General features: G+C 43.6%; 1 protein-coding gene across 1 annotated transcript; it reads left to right on the top strand.

Annotated features, from left to right (window-relative positions):
* Positions 1-7,906: 7,906 nt before the first annotated feature.
* LOC141419423 (rhox homeobox family member 2B-like) lies at positions 7,907-12,710 on the top strand. Its single transcript, XM_074062212.1, has 4 exons — positions 7,907-7,988; positions 8,141-8,516; positions 9,482-9,527; positions 12,359-12,710. The coding sequence occupies exons 1-4, from the start codon at positions 7,907-7,909 to the stop codon at positions 12,416-12,418; spliced, it is 564 nt and encodes a 187-aa protein (XP_073918313.1). The 3' UTR covers positions 12,419-12,710.
* Positions 12,711-16,737: the final 4,027 nt, after the last annotated feature.

Raw genomic sequence — 16,737 nt, forward strand, 5'->3', positions numbered from 1 at the left:
CCCATATGTAAGGGCAACCATTGGAGGTCTAGGTGCTCCTGTCTCCAGATGGAAGGCGGGGTACCCCCTCCCTTGGATTGATGGGTCTTGGGACCTCCTGTCCAGGCTCTGCTTGGCAGTTTTTTGATATCAAAACTGAGGAACCTCAGGTTGCCATCATGATAGAAAAGCAAAAGGTCATTTTCCTCCTGGACAGCGGAGCCTGCCTCTCTGTTCTCCCTTTCTCTCCAGGTCCCAGGTCCAAATATAAAATAATTGTTCAGGGCATATCTGCCCAGCCTCTTGAGCATTATTTCACCCAGCCACTGGCCTCTCCTGGGGTCACCTCCACTTCTGTTACTCTTTCATTGTGGTCCCTGAAACTCTAATACCCCTGCTGGGGTGAGACTTAATTGTCCCAACTTAAAGTCCAAATTTTACTTCCCCCCAGGGAATACTTCTGTTTCCCCCTCATTGAAGAACAGGTAGATCCTACAGTTTAGACTGACAGTACAACTGTTGGCCAAGCAAAAACTGCTCTTCTTGTACAAATAAAGCTAAAAGACCCCCTCCAGTTCCCCCATCAAAAGCAATAGCCCCTAAGGCCTGAAGGGTGACAGGGTATATTGACCATTATTGACTCCCTAAAACACCAGGGACTTTTAGTGGAATGCTCAAGCCCCTAAAACACTCCTATTCTTGCTGTCCATAAGGGGCCAAATAAATGGAGGTTGGTTCAGGACCTCCAACTCATTAATGAGGCTGTCATTCCCCTTCATCCAATTGTCCCCAACCCCTACACTCTATTGGCCCATATACCCCCAGAAACTCAATAGTCCTCTGTGCTAGATCTAAATGCAGACTTCTTCTGCATTCCTTTACATCCTGATAGCCAGTCTTTACATCCTGATAGCCAGTCTTTGTTTGCCTTTGAGGACCCCACCAATCCCTCACAACAGCTGATATGGATGGTGTTGCCTTAGGGCTTCAGAGACAGCCCCCACCTTTTTGGGCAAGCCCTAACCAAAGACTTACTGGATTGGAAACACCCAGGGGTCACCCTTTTCCAGTGTGTTGATGTCCTACTCTTGTGTGGATCCACTGAGCCTCTTGGCCTCTCGAGGCTACAAGGTCTTGAGAGAAAAACCACAACTATGCCTTCTTTGGTTTACCTACCTTGGCATAATCCGGGAGGGGCAGACCCGTTCCTTAAGTCCTGAATGGATTAAGCCAATTTTGGGATATTCCTTGCCCCAGACCTTGTGCCAGCAGCTAACCTTTTTGGGGGTCATAGGGTTCTGTCGTATTTAGATTCTGGGATATGCAGACTCAGCCAGGCCCTTATATCGGCTTCTTAAAGAGCTCATCAAAACTCTCGGTCCTATCTTGAATGGGACCCAGAGAGCAAAATGGCTTTCCAAACTCTCAAACAGGCACTCTAATCAGCTCCATCCCTGAGCTTGCCTACTCAGGACAGTGGAGTACTCTCAGCTCCAAGGGCCCAACACACAGCCAATGGGATATCTGAGAAGGAAACAGACAATGTAGCTAAGGGATGGCCTGAGTGCTTAAGAGCCTTGGCAGCATTCTGTCTCTTAATCCCAGAAACCCAAAAACTAATTCTTGCCCAGCCCCTGACCATATACACTCCTCATGATCTGGGAGGACTCCTAACCTCAAAAGGGTGGGGGGGGGTGCTCTGGCTGTCAGATAACAGACTGCTCAAATACCAAGCTCAGCTCTTAGAATGTCCAGATATAAGCCACCGAGTATGTTCAGCTTTAAATCCAGCATCCCTTTTCCCCACAAAGGAGGGCCCAATCACACACTCATGTGAGAAAGTACTAGCTGAATGCTATTTGGCTATGGCTGACCTCCTTGATCAGCTACTTCCAGATCCAGACCTCACCCCCTTCATAGATGGGAGCTCATCAGTCCAAGAGGGAATTAAATGGGTGGGGGTAGCTGTGGTATCTCTCACTCAGACCCTATGGGCTGAGCCCCTGCCTCCTTCCACTAGTGCCCAATTGGCTGAGTTGATAGATCTCACCAAGGCATTACAACTATCTCAGGGAAAAAGTGCCAATATCTATATAGACTCTAAGTATGTCTTTGTGGTCCTCCATGCCTATGCAGCTCTTTGGAAAGAATAAGGATTTCTAACTACAACAGGATCTCCCATTAAACACTCTCAAGCAATCCTAGACCTCCTAGAGGCAAAGCAGGTGGCAGTAATCCATTGCCCTGGGCACCAATGATCTGGGGACAAAATAACAAAAGGAAACAATAGAGTTGACATGGCAGCAAAAGAGGCTGCATAAAAACCTTATGTTCAAGCCCCCCTTCTATGGGAACAATCCCTTCTCCCCCCAATCGTCCTCAATACTCATCCACTAAACTCCAACAGGCCTCTGAGCAGGGGTATCACCTTGACCATAGAGATGGTGGATAACTCCTGAGGACAAGCTATATCTTCCACAAAGTAGCCAAGGGAAGGTCCTCAAAACCTTACACTAATCCTATCGCTTAGGGATTCATAGGACTCTCTTGCTGGCTAGTCAATTATTTGAGGGGATAAAATTCAAAGATACCCTCCAAGATATTATCAGGGAATATGAAATTTGCCAGCACAACAATCCCCACAACTCTGCCCAGCCTGTCCCTGTGACCCAGAGATGAGGCACATATCCTGGGGAAGACTGGCAACTTGACTTTACTCACCTGCCAGGAGGCCCAAACTCTATATTACTCCTGTTCTTGGCAGATGTATTTACTGGATGGGTAAAAGCATTACCCTGTTCCTCTGAAAAGGCCCAGGAGGTAATTAAGGTCCTAATTAATGAGGTTATCCCTAGATTTGAACTTCCCTGGACTCTCCAGAGTGATAATGGCTGGCCTTCTGAGCCTAAGTCACCCAGGGGATCTCTAAGGCTTTGGGAATCAAATACCACATCCACTGTGCCTGGAGACCCCAATCATCTGGCCAATGGATTGCTTAAGAGACATTTGTCTAAGTTGACTCAAGAAACTCACCTCCCCTGGCCAAGGCTGTTACTGCTGGCCCTGACCCAACTCAGAAATACCCCAAACTCATTGGGTCTGACACCATTTGAGGCACTATATGGGAGGCCATTTCTTCAAAATGATCTCCTCCTGGATACCAACACTGCCAATTTGATGTCCCACACCACCCAGATAGCCAAATTCCAACAGATTCTTTCTGAGCTGGGGCGAGACAAGCCAAGGGAAGACTCTTCCACACTGTTTTGCCCAGGCGACATGGTCTTAAGTTAAACTTCCTCATGCTTCTCATGGCCTCTCTGAAGCTCCTTGGGAGGGGCCATATCTGGTCCTGTAATCTACACCCACAGGAATTAAGGTTGCTGGACTGGATTCCTGGATTCACATCTCCGGAGCCAAACGTTGGGCACCAGAGCCTGATGAGGCCACCCCAAACCACACTCAGCTTCGCTAGCCCACTCCTGTGAACCAGTGGAAGACCTCTTCAAAAGAACCACACTGGACACATAATTTAGGTTCTCTCTCTCTCCCTCTCTCTCTTTGTTGGTTGTTTACATGCTTGTTCCCCTTATCTTGAGTGTTGGTTTGTGGGCAACCTCTCCCCTTGAGTCGACCTGGCTCCAGCAATTGGCCTTAAGTGGTGGGTATCTTATCCTGTGTGCCCTGGCCCTTTTGCTCCACTTACTCTCATAATCTGTGCCTTACTCTGCCCTGTAACAATGGATTCCTACCTCCCTCGTAGATGCAAAATACATCACCTCCCCTTGGGGCAATCAACTTGATTTATGTGTCAAACAAAGACCCACTTTCTACCTCCACTGTGGACAAACCTGGAGCCACACTGGGACTCTTGTTATATATGTTATCCAGCCATGCCGCCTAGAGATTCGGTTCTGGCCCCTGTCCCTCTTCCTCCACATATAACAACCCTCCCTTCTCCTCTAGTTACAGCCATAACTCTTGATAACCCAACTCTCTATCCCCTGTAGACCCAACACTGCCACAATGTCCCTGCACCTTTGCCTATCCCTATATGCCACAAAGATGTTACAGAACAAAGTCCTTTCCTGTTATACAAACAGGAGAAAATATTCAATTGGAAATTTAAGAACTAAAAGCTATTGGGGTTATGCAGATCCAGTTTGCCCTATGGTGACAGGTCCTGTCTGCTTGGTGTCTGACCCCAAAAAATGACTTGAAAGCCTCCCTCAACCCAATAGGACTTATGACTTAGACCTCTGGATATACAGACTACTTAATTCCACCCATCATCTCCCAAACTATACAAATCCTTCTTTAGCCAAGAACTGCTGGCTGTACCTCTCCCCAGGTCTCTCACAGGTATTGGCTACCCCCATGGCTACCTGGACTTCACTGGGTAAAATATCGGGTCTTCTCCTAATAAGACCTGATATTGCCAAGGTAAAACTGACCCATCCAGCCCCTCAATGCCTCCAAAGCCTACATGGGTAGAGGCCACTGGGGAAAACTCCTAAAGAGCTTTATGTTAAAATAACACTGTCAACTGATCTAACATTTTGTCTTCAGTGTTCACCCTTTCCTGGAACTTATTTTGTTTGTGGAACCACAGCCTATGCTTGCCTGCCTCCCTGTTGGAGGGGAATCTGCACTCTAGCCCTTCTAACCCTACAAATCAATATTATCCCTAACAACTAATCTCTCCCTATTCCTCTAGCGGCCTACACTTGATCAAAGAGGGCCGTTCAAATCATTCCCTTACTAGTAGCCATGGGATCACTGCCTGAATAGGTGCTGGCATCGGGGGCATAGCCTCGTCAGTCCATACTTATCAAAAATTATCAAAAGAACTTTCTGATGACAAAGAACAAGTTACACAGTCCTTAGAGGCTTTACAAGACCAAGTAGATTCACTTGCATCAGTAGTGCTCCAAAATAGGCATGCACTTGACCTATTAACTGCTGAAAAGTGTGTAACATGCCTCTTCCTAGACAAAGAGTGTTGCTTTTATACTAACAAGTCTGGGGTGGTCAGAGACATGGCCCAACAATTAAGGGAACACATTACAAAAAGGAGACAGAGATAAGCCAATTCGTGGTCCTTCTGGGGCAGCATGTGGAGCTGGGCTCCCTGGGTATTACCTCTATCTGGTCCCCTCTTTATACTTCTTCTGGCATTCCTAATTGGGCCTTGTATAATAAATGCTTTCTCCAGATTCATATCTCAACAGGTCCAATGGATCAAATTCCAGCTCTTAGTCAAGGAATACTCACCTCTGCCTATGCACGAACACTCCGTCCAGTTATATTGGAGTCCCCTGGAGACCACACGGGTCAATCCCTGAGACAAGTGCCCCTGCACCTCCCCTTCCCCTTCCACCCCACTGTCAGCAGGAAACAGCCAGATGAGACACCACCCCTTTTCCCCAACAGCAGCTGGGTGCTCGTCTCAGAGGGGGGACTTGTTGGGTCTAAGGGATCAGAAGACAAAAATGAGCCAGTGCCCCCATCCTCCATGAGAGTACTGTCAGCCCTATATCCTATAAAGGGACATGCAGTTTCACAAGCCATGGCCCTCTGGGGATGCCTCAATATGCCACAAGGTCGATAAACAGGAGGCTTTCACAAGATTGTGTATATGTTCCTGTAGAGATATGTCAAAAGACCACTCCACTCCTGACTCCTGACTCCCCTCCCCAACAAAAAGGACCAAATTTTTTTTAAAACCCTTTGTAAACACCAGGGAGCTGCCAATTTTCTGGGGTCCCTAGAGGAATCTTTTTTTCTCTCTAATAAATCCTACTTTGTGTGCTGACCTTTTTGTCTCATGAGTCAATCCACTGCCTCACAAGCCAATTCATTGGCCCACAAAAGCAAGAACTCTTGACACCAGCCTACAAGTCTACTCTACTTACAATAAAAATTGCAAGTAGGCAAAGACCATTTGAGAAAAGCCTTTTATATTTCAACACTGGGGGCAACACAGGAGGATGGTTCCTGGCTTACTGAAAAGACCAACAGCCTGCTGATATATTGCCAGATGGATATGGCAATGGTAGTGAATGACTATTAATGCAAAGGTGCAATGGTGTTTGCACCATTCACAGACCTTCTGCTGACCAACCAGGGAAGTGCTCCTTCTTTGGTCTGGGTGAAAATGGTTCAGGGCCATCTGGTGTTCATCTTTTCTTGCTTAGACTGCTACTTTCCTGCCTGTGCAGGATGTCTGGAGTGAGCATGACTGGCCATGTCTTCAGACATGGTTGTAGTGATTTTCTGCAGTCGCTGGTATCTTTTAAGTAATTGTAAAATATCCACAGCAGCCACTAGGGCAGTCTGGCTGTGTGCCAATGAAGGGACTGCTTGGAAGACACATCCCCACTCAAGGATGTCAGGCAGAAGGAGAGAGCCTCTCAAGCAGCCCAATCTTTTTTTTAATTTTTATTTTATTCATATGTGCATACAATGATTGGGTCATTTCTCTCCCCTTTCCCACACTCCCTCCCTTACCCCCCCCTTACCCCTCGCTACCAGGCAGAAACTATTTTGCCCTTATTTCTAATTTTGTTGAAGAGAGAGTATAAGCAATAATGGGAAGGAACAAGGGGTTTTGCTGGTTGAGATAAGGATAGCTATACAGGGCATTGACTCACATTGATTTCCTGTGCGTGGGTGTTACCTTCTAGGTTAATTCTTTTTGATCTCACCTTTTCTCTAGTTCCTGGTCCCCTTTTCCTATTGGCCTCAGTTGCTTTTAAGGTATCTGCTTTAGTTTCTCTGCATTAAGGGCAACAAATGCTAGCTAGTTTTTTAGGTGTCTTACCCATCCTCATACCTCCCTTGTGTGCTCTCGCTTTTATCATGTGCTCATAGTCCAATCCCCTTGTTGTGTTTGCCCTTGATCTAATGTCCACATATGAGGGAGAACATACGATTTTTGGTCTTTTGGGCCAGGCTAACCTCGCTCAGAATGATGTTCTCCAATTCCATCCATTTACCAGCGAATGATAACATTTCGTTCTTCTTCATGGCTGCATAAAATTCCACTGTGTATAAATACCACATTTTCTTATCCATTCGTCAGTAGTGGGGCATCTTGGCTGTTTCCATAACTTGGCTTCAAATAGCCCAATCTTGACAGTTTTAATCATTTGTAGTGATCATAAAATGGTGTTTAGAATAAAAACTTAAGGAAAGCTCAACACAGAACTAACAATTCTCCTAACAATTAGCAATGCTTAATGGTACTTAACAGTGCTTAACTCCTGCCTCAGTGGTCCAGGGGTGACCTCTCCCTCCAGGTGAGATCACCCATCTGATTCATAACCATAGGCATGCTCTGTACACCTGGCCTCGAGCTCCTATTTCTGAAGACCTGGGAAATATAGTGGGCTCTGACTTCAGCCTCTGTGAAAGTTCAGATCAAGCTGCCTCCTGGTTAATCTAACTAGCTTCCGACAAGTACTGGGGGCTGGATGTGTGCTGGTTCAGCAGGAATTCGCCAAGCATGTCTCCAAGGCCTGCAAAGCTAGTGTGGAGTCTTTCTCTTACTCACAGCAAATCAGTTTGCTCAGTTCAGCACATCCCTTCACTGGGAAGGTATCTCACCAAGGCAGGCGTAGTCAGCTAACTTGCAACTTGGAGTCCCAAGTTCTGCACTCACACAAATCCACCTAATGTGCTCTTCTTGCAAGCACACCCTGTCCATTGCAGTGCCAGACTCCTGCTGCAGAGACTCAACCCACAGCAACTGGTGGTGAGGAGAAAGCCAGGAGAGCATCTGTGACTGGATACACTGTAACCTGCAGTGGCACCAAAAGAGAGCTCTTCCAGACAGCCTTTGCAGTTAGAGCTCTGCTGCCCAGACTGCTGGAGCTCCCAGCTCAGAATCTGCAAAAGCACACAACTTGAGCCTCAGCACTCAGTTATGGAGGCTAAACAACTGTGCAGCCACGATGCCGGCAACCTTCTCAACCAGGGAGTAAATGAGGACCTGGAAGAATGGCATGGTGAGTACCACCATGGGAACAGCCTTCTGGCCATCCCCAGAATCCGGAGTTCCCTGGAAAAGGCAAGGGGATGGACGGGGCCCCTCACCCCGCTCACACTGCAGTCCCTCTGTGCGCCTTCCCATGTTCTCTTCCTGTTTCTTCCTTTCCAGATGTGAAGCCAGAGGTGATCTTGCTTGCTGCAGAGGGAAGAGACAAGGAAGAACATGTACTTGTCTCGCCTGAGCATGGAGCTGCAGCAGCAGAAGAGGAAGGAGAAAAAGAATTAAGAAGAGAAGAAGGCAACTTGGGCACTGAGGTTCCGGGCCTGATAGACGCCAAGAACCATGAGTGTGGTGGCGCCAGCTGTGGTGACCCGAAGCAGGAGAAGCAGGAGGAGGAGCCTATCCCCAAGGGCACTGAGCACATGGCGAGTTTACAGCCTCTCAACAGGCAGCCGCCCTTCAGCCGCACCAGGCTCACCCCATGGCAGCTGCAGGAGCTGGAGAGCATTTTCCAACGCAATCGGTACCCCAACCGGCCAGCACAGTAAGCAGATTGCCCCGCCTGGCGTGCACTTTGAGGGGAGCACTTGATTTTGTAGGGCGGCCTTTGGCTCTCCTTTTGGTCCCCCCTTTTCCCCTCTTGAACTGAAGCCACCTGGAGACCCCAGGCGGCCAGGTTCCCTCCTCCTTCCCTTGGATTTTGTGGTGGGCGTCGGGGACCATGGAGAGTGGGAATGAAGGTGAATATATTCACACAGCATTTAAGTGAATCAAGTTGGAAAACTTTGGGCAATGCCTGTCATTATAAATTAGGTCCTCTTTGAAACAAAGTGAGGACACTGAGCATGTTCAAGTACATCGTGCCTTTATTAAAAAATTTGCTGGACTGGTTCTTTCTGTAGCTCTGTGATAGAACCCAAGCAAGAGAAAGTCCTTGGGTTTGTTCCCAGTACCTCCAAAAATCAAGTGTTTTGGGGGGGCGGTGGTACTCGGGTTTGAACTGAGGATTTCATGCTTGTTAGGCAGGCATTCTATCACTTGAGCCCCTCCACCAACCCTATTTTCTGTTGATATTTTCGAGATAGAGTAAGGAACTATGTATGCCCAGGCAGGCTTCAACAGGTGATCATGCTGATGTCAGCCTCCTGAGTAGCAAGGATTACAGGTGTGAGCCACTGGCGCCCAGCTAGTGTATTCTTTTTGCTTATGTTTTTTAATTTTTTTTTTTTGCTAAATCTCATCATCATGGATTTTCTTTTGCTTTCACTTTTATATTTTTAAATATATTGGCATATTATTTCTGTTGATTACTGATTTTTTGACCTTCACTTAAAATTTGTGCCTAGAAGGAAATTGTCCCTAAAGCAAAGCTGAGATGGTTGTTATAAATTTGTGGGGCTAGGGGGGTGCAGATTGGTGGAACAAATATTTAAAAACAAGAAAGGTACTTTGCATATTTTATTTCATCCATAATGTCAAATACTTAACATCTGCAATTTTTCCCTTCAGGAAGGAGCTTGCAAGATACTTGGATGTGACTGAAGACAAAGTGCAGGTCAGTTCACCCGAAGAAAGCAAGTTAGCAGTGCAGCTATTCTAGAACTTGCTTCAAGGCTTAGACACCTATGTCCTGGTTATTCTGAAGTTGCTGTGTTTTAATTGCCTTCTCCATGTTTAGGAAATAACTTTTGAACTTTGGGGTCTTTATGGGTGGAAAATAGAATTAAAAAGCCCTGGCAAATGGAAATTTCTCTTTCCAGAGGGAAAATGACTTCCTAATGGAAAAAACAATAGCGCAGAACCACTTCTTTTATTTCTTACATGCAAATATATATATGTATATACATATATATTTACATCTACATACATTTTAGTATGAATTATAAATATGTGTTCTAAATTTTATTTATATGCTATGTACATATAACTGTATAAATAGTATGTATATAGATATATGAACTATGTAATGATGTTCAATTCTTTTTAACACTGGTGTCCTTAAGGCAGAACATCTACATGCAGGCTTTTTGGGGTTAAGCGTGAGGTGAAAATTACTGAAATTACTTCACCAAAGAGTTCCATGAAACTAAATTGTTTTAAATATTAAGAACAACCATAAAATCTTTGCTTAAGGAATGAATTTATAAAAATTCAGGCATTAGAGTGAAGGGATAATAAACAGCCAGAGCACAACACATATGCAACTAATACATATTTATTTAAGTAAGACTGATGAGAATGAGGAAAACATCAAGTACAAATGGCTGTGTTTTGTAAAATGTGTTGATAGAGGGTGATACAGAGTGACGGTTATCAGTGTGGGCTACAGTATTAGCTGTGGAAATTTGAAATACTTTTTTTTATTTTCTCAGACATTGATAAAGAAGTAATAGATCACTGGCTCCAAAGGTGATGATTTGAGGCCATAGAAAATTCAAAGTTGTATCAAAGGAGTTATTTGGAAAAAAGAAAAGAAAAAAGAGAGAAACTGGGCTGATGTTATTAGTTTACTCCCCAGTGCCGCTGTGTGAGCACAGTGATGGAAAGGTGTTACAGATCAGGTGACGGTGGTACCTAGCACAGCACCCCCATAAAGCAGGTCCCCAAAGCTGCATCCTAATGCCACACACAGGCCAGGCTCACAATCAGGCCTAGCTCAGGTGGAGGATAAGACCTCCACGTTCTCAGGCAGCTATGCAAGCTGGGGTAAAGAAAGGCTGAAGGTTTGGTGAGTCGCTTTCCCCTCTATGGGTTTAGCTCACGTTCTCTCAAAGGAGTGCTGAAGCAGAATGACCCAGCATGCCACAAATGACGAAAAAGCCAATGTTCCTATCTATTGTCGAACCTTACAATGTGACTATCTCCAAGTGACTACCTATTCTGGAGGGAGGGAACTCCAAAGAGTAAGGTGGGAGGGGTGAAATGAGGCATCAACAGGACAAAGAGGCCATTTGTTTCATTAAATTTGCAGTTTGGGAACTCCCAACAGGATAATACAATGGAAACCTCATTAACTAGGGAACTTCGTTAACTAGGACTACTAGGGTAGTGTGGACTGACAGGACTTGCTTTTTGGTCTTTTAAAAGTTCATAGGTATTTAAGGAGTAGTCTTTTTCAATACCGCTTCCAAATTATTACGTTTCTTTTCTTTCTTTCTGGGTTTCGGTTTTTGTTTGAGGTTGTAGTATTTTAAGACAGGGTCTAACTATAACCCAGGCTAGCCTCAAACTCAAGATTGTCCTGCCTCAACCTACTCAGTGTTGGGATTAGAGGTGTGAGCCACCACACCCAGCTGTTTTTTTTTTCTTTGATGACACTTGCTACATTGTCCAAGCTGACCTCAAGCAACTGGGCTCAAGCCATCTCATGCCTCAGCCTCTCAAGTAGCTTGGACAACAGATATGCACCACCATACCTGGTCTCCAACACATTATTATTAAATATCTTCAAAAATGCCTATTTGAACTTTCTGTCTTTAGGAATGCTAACAGGTTGAAATTTCCTACTTATGGAGTAAGACTTGTTGGCAGGTGCCCAACCAAACTGGACAACCATTTATGCTATCACCATGAGACTACAGGGAGATCGGAGTTACCTTATAGTATCCAGATTCCAAGGAGATTTGGAGGGTGAGACAGATTGGACTACAAAGAATTAACAATACCTCTTTCCCAGTGAACTTGTAGCTTGGCAAACTCTAAATTTGGATGGACTTAGTCAGAACATTCATAACTCCTAAAGTCTAAAATATCCAGTGTCTAGGGCCTTAGCTGCCCTCCTATCCCAGAAAGACAGCCACAAAGATGAGGCATCCCTTGATATCATTTTTCAACTTGCAAGTGGTTTCAGAGGATGGTTTCAGAGAATTCCTGATTCAGTCTTGAAGGAAATCTTGTGTTTAATTATCACATTATTGCTTTAGATTAGAGATTGGCTTTTCAACGTGGGGACCATTCCCAGTGCTTTGATTTTAAAAGGCACCCAGTTTTCATTAATCTTAGCTTTCTCACAACCAAGGTAACACTATCTTGGTGACTAGGAGTTGGTGGCAACTGAATAGCTGACAGTCAGCCATCAGGGAACAGGCACAGCAGACATAGCAAGCACGGACTGAGTCCAATTCATTGGCTACACCTGCACCTCAGATTGGAACAAAAAGATTGTCTTAGAGTAAGGAAGAGAGAGATGAAACAATAAGCCAAGCCAGAGGTTGGCACATAGTTGGAGCTCACTAGGGGAGAGGTGAGGTATTAACTTTCCTAAGATGCTTCTTCTGATGCCATTGACATGATAAGGATGCATGGAGTTACCTGTTGTGTTGTTTCTCTTATGACATTAAATGCTCAGTAGACTAAACCAATCCTTTTGTTTTTCTCTGGTTGGAGATTTGGTTTAAGAACCGAAGAGCCAAGTTGAGGAGACAGCAGAAGAGATCAGTTTGTTAATGTGACCTCTGCATGCCAGGGCCACACTGAAGGTGACTCCTGTTAGTACCATGTTAATTTTGAAGCGTGATGGAACATGGGTTTGTCTGGAGCCTCTGCTACTCTGGCTGCTTGGGTATTCACACTGCCCACCCTTTCATTACCTGTTCTTTCCTGCTTTTCCCTGCCTTCTCACACCATTGCCTCCTTGTGGCCCAGCCTCATTTAGACTCTTCTCATTCCTTATCACCAACAATCCTTATGTAGTTCCCATTTACTAAGAATAGTCTCTGTGTTTTTCAAAGTGTTTTGAGGCCAGATACAAATTCTGTGTAACGTGCCATCAAGATTAGTTCACCAAATGACTGTTAGATGTGTTAAATACAAGTGTGAATTATTGACCTATTTTAGGGCATGTTTTTGCATTTCAATAAAGATATTAATTCTATGTGTATTTGTTTTGTGTGTCACCTTGAGTTAGTAAGTAATGGATAGTGCTTACTAAGAAAATGCCATTCAAATCAAATGTCAAGGAGGGTCCTTGGGTCACCTTCAAGGTCTGTGCACATCATAGAGCTTCCCAAATGCCCACAGCAGGTTAACAGTGACCCACATCAATTTCCACCTCTCTCCTCTACCACTCCATACTCACCACATACATGTACAAGATCTGAAAAGCCAAAACTTCTGTTGCAGCTGTCCAGCCACCAACCCACATTCTCCCATGACTAAGCTTTCTGGAAGAAAGCATGGTAACTCTCAAAGGTTTCAGAGCAGGAATCACCCTTAGACATTCTTGTGAAAACCAGTTTAAAAACATAACCTGCAGAATCTAGACCCAAAAAAGGACATAAGCATAAAAGGGGGACTCACTGTAGGGAGAAAGATCAGGAGGTGGGAGGGGCAAAAAGAAAGGGTGATGGGGGACTGAATATGATAAAAGTACATTATGTGTGCATTTGAAAATGTCACAATAAAACCCATTAAAATAATTTTAAAGGGGTTGGAGAGAGTATAAGAAAGAGTAATAGGGTGAATTTGATCAAAGTACATTATATGCACGTATAGAAATATTACAATCAAATGCCTCTGTACAAATAATATACACTAATTTTTAAAAATGTTAAAAATTATAGGTTAGATATAATCCCAATGTATAAATGTGATGTATTTTATTTTATGAGTTGGAAATATTACATATCCTATGAAAAATATAGGGACATAAATTAAGAAAGAGTTTTTAAATTGTTTGATTTACCCATTCTCTTTTACACATTAAAAATATTGAGAATCTGCTGGGCTCTGGTGGCTCATGCCTGTAATCCTAGCTACTCAGGAGGCAGAAATCAGGAAGACTGAAGTTCAAAGCCAGCCTGGGGCAAATAGTTCATGAGACACTATCTTAAAAATATCCAATACGAAACAGGGCTGGTTAACTGGCTCAAGTGCTAGAGCACCTGCCTATCAAACATAAGGCCATGAGTTCACACCCCAGGACCGCAAAAAAATATAAAATAAAATAAGAGTCAGAGAGGTCAGTAACTTGATCCAGGTCACACAACCAAAAAAGTGTGTATAAATTATTACAATTCTTTTAAGCCTTCTTAAAAAAGTTTGTTTGTTTTTTTTTCTTTGCAGTACTGGGGTTTCAACTCAGTGCCTAAACCTTGAGCCACTCCACCAGCCCTTTTTTGTGAAGGCTTTTTTCAAGATAGGGTCTCGCAAACTATTTGCCTGGGCTGCCTTCTAACTGAGATCCTCCTGATCTCTGCCTCCTGAGTAGCTAAGATTACAGGCGTGAGCCACTGGCACCCTACATGAGATGATTTTTTAAAAGCCTTTGTAATTCAGGTATATTTTGAAAAAAAAATAATTCACTGTGGGAGTCAGATACCTGTGTACTTCCAAACAGTTTATTACAGTGTTTGATTTGAACAAAATAAAACTGATCATCAGTGATGTATTTCTGCTCATTTGTGAGGAGCTCTAAGTACGTAGTACAGGGAAAATGGAAAAAGGTTGAAGACACTAAAGAGATGTCATAGGGAAGATAAATGGCCTACTTAGACTGTGTTTGGAATAATCCTTTAATAACTTTCTCAACTTGTAATATCCTTAACAACATACTATCTACATTTATTATTCAGCATTATTTTCCTTTACTCTATATTGTTTACATGATGGTTTCAAACGCGTGGATAAACACTAGCACTAATGACAATAATACTTTTTATGGCACATTAGTATCCTTCTAATTGAATATAATTAATAACAATGACATTCCAAAATCATTTTAAAATATTAAAATAGAAATTTTTATATATAGTCATATGTATAACTAACTCACATAGTCTTATATACATTAATTTGTTTTTTAAATAAATATATATATTTTAAATTTTTAATATATAAATATAAAAACAAAGATAAATATAAAAAATATATTTAAGTATTTTTAAATTCTAATTAAAAATTATATATAAATATATATTTAAATATGTAAATAATTATATATTATATAATTACATATTATATATAATTATATTAATTCTTATATATTCTTATATATGTTAATTCTTCTTTTTTTAAATTTATAAGAAATTGTTAGGTTGATAAAAACCTTGCAAAAAGGTTTATTTATAAATAAAAATTATATATAATATTAATTATTATATATATTAATTCTTATTTTTTACTTATTTATAAGGAATAATTAGGTTGATAAAAGCCTTTTCAAAAATTGACTTTGTATGACCCTTTTTGATCTTGTTAAGTTTGTGACCATCCTAACATATGGCTGAATGAACTCAGGGAAAAGCAACCGGTCAGTTATGCCAAATTCATTCAGTTTCATTGGTCAACAAGTCAGTTTGATTAGAGAAATACAATCACATCAGATGACTGGAGTGAGAAATATTGGTATTTCCTCTCCTCAATGCTTTATCTATAAGTTCGAACCCATCACACAGTGAGGAGATCCTCTAAGAGAATGCCAGAAAACCAAATCTTCTGTTCTCATTTTGTCTCTGTGCTTTGTAACCATGTGGGCAATTCAGTTCCATCTCTCTGTGAGTGAGAGAAAAATGAATCTCATCACCTTTTTTCTGCTCCAAAACTGAATCAGATCAACTATGAAAAATACTGAATACAGCCATGTGTTTTCCAGAAATACAATGACATCAAAGTTCAAAAAATAAAAATGCAACCTAATTATTGTTTAATTACTTCAAGCTGAAGATGGAATTTCAAACAGGAGGCTGATCCCCTCAGTATAAATTTAAAGGGAGCCCATATTACAGCATGTTCAATGTCTCCATGTCCAGGGTAACACCATCCAAAATGAGGAGAGCGCAGAGGCAGGTGGATAGCTTATCATCAGCTTCAGGATTCACACATTTCTTTCCTGTTACTGAGCATCGCAGTTAATAACAGAGACTGAGTGCAATTTGTCCATTAGACTTGATTCCAAGAGCAAGAAAAAAGCCACTAAAGAATATTAAAGATGGCAGGATCCAAACTGGCCACTGGGACACAGCTGCAGACTGCGTGAGCTCTGTGAATGAGGGACCTTGCTGAGATGCTGGAGACATGCTTGGCTGAGGTAAAGCACCAGGGAGAGCTGAAACTTTGGCACCCTTAACCCATAGCCTATGGAAGGCTTCTCCATGCCATGATACACTGAAAGAACAAGCGGGCCCCAAAACCGCCGACATCTGCCAGGCCTCCACCCCACAGGCCGCCAGGCCTCTGCCCTGCAGAAAAGCAAAGCCACTGCTGGCTGGACCAACACTCGCTGTCCCAACATGCCTCCCACCCGCAGGCCCTCCAGGCATCCGCCCAGCAGAACAGCCAGCCCACCACTCATCAGCCCAACAGCCCTCCACCCTGTAGACCCACCAGACCACCCGCCCCACGGGCCGCCAGACCTCCACTCACCGGCCCACCAGGCCTCCACCACACAGGACAGCCAGGCTGTCACTCACTGGCCTGCCAGGCCTCTGCCCCACAGGGCTGCCAGACTGCCATTCACCTGCCTGCCAGGCCTATGCCCCGCAGGCCCACCAGGCCTCCACCCCATAGAACAGCCAGGCCACCACTCACCGAGCCACTGGGCCTCCACAGGGCCACCGCCTGCCAGCCTGCCAAGACACCCCCCCCAGACCTGCCTACCTGGCATAAACTATTTTGCCCTTATCTCTAATTTTGTTGAAGACAGAGTATAAGCAATAATAGGAAAGACCAAGGGTTTTTTGCTAGTTGAGATAAGGATAGCTATACAGGGAGCTGACTCACATTAATTTCCTGTGCGTGTGTGTTACCTTCTAGGTTAATTCTTCTTG

The sequence above is a fragment of the Castor canadensis genome, chromosome X (genome assembly GCF_047511655.1).
Source record: "Castor canadensis chromosome X, mCasCan1.hap1v2, whole genome shotgun sequence".
Taxonomy (NCBI): Eukaryota; Metazoa; Chordata; class Mammalia; order Rodentia; family Castoridae; genus Castor; species Castor canadensis.

Excerpts from the sequence above, each read along its gene's own strand:
- LOC141419423 (XM_074062212.1), top strand. The coding sequence starts at position 7,907 with ATGGAGGCTAAACAACTGTGCAGCCACGATGCCGGCAACCTTCTCAAC. Across the intron at positions 7,989-8,140 it reads GGACCTGGAAGAATGGCATG|ATGTGAAGCCAGAGGTGATC; the intron begins GTGAGTACCACC and ends CTTCCTTTCCAG. Across the intron at positions 8,517-9,481 it reads TACCCCAACCGGCCAGCACA|GAAGGAGCTTGCAAGATACT; the intron begins GTAAGCAGATTG and ends TTTTCCCTTCAG.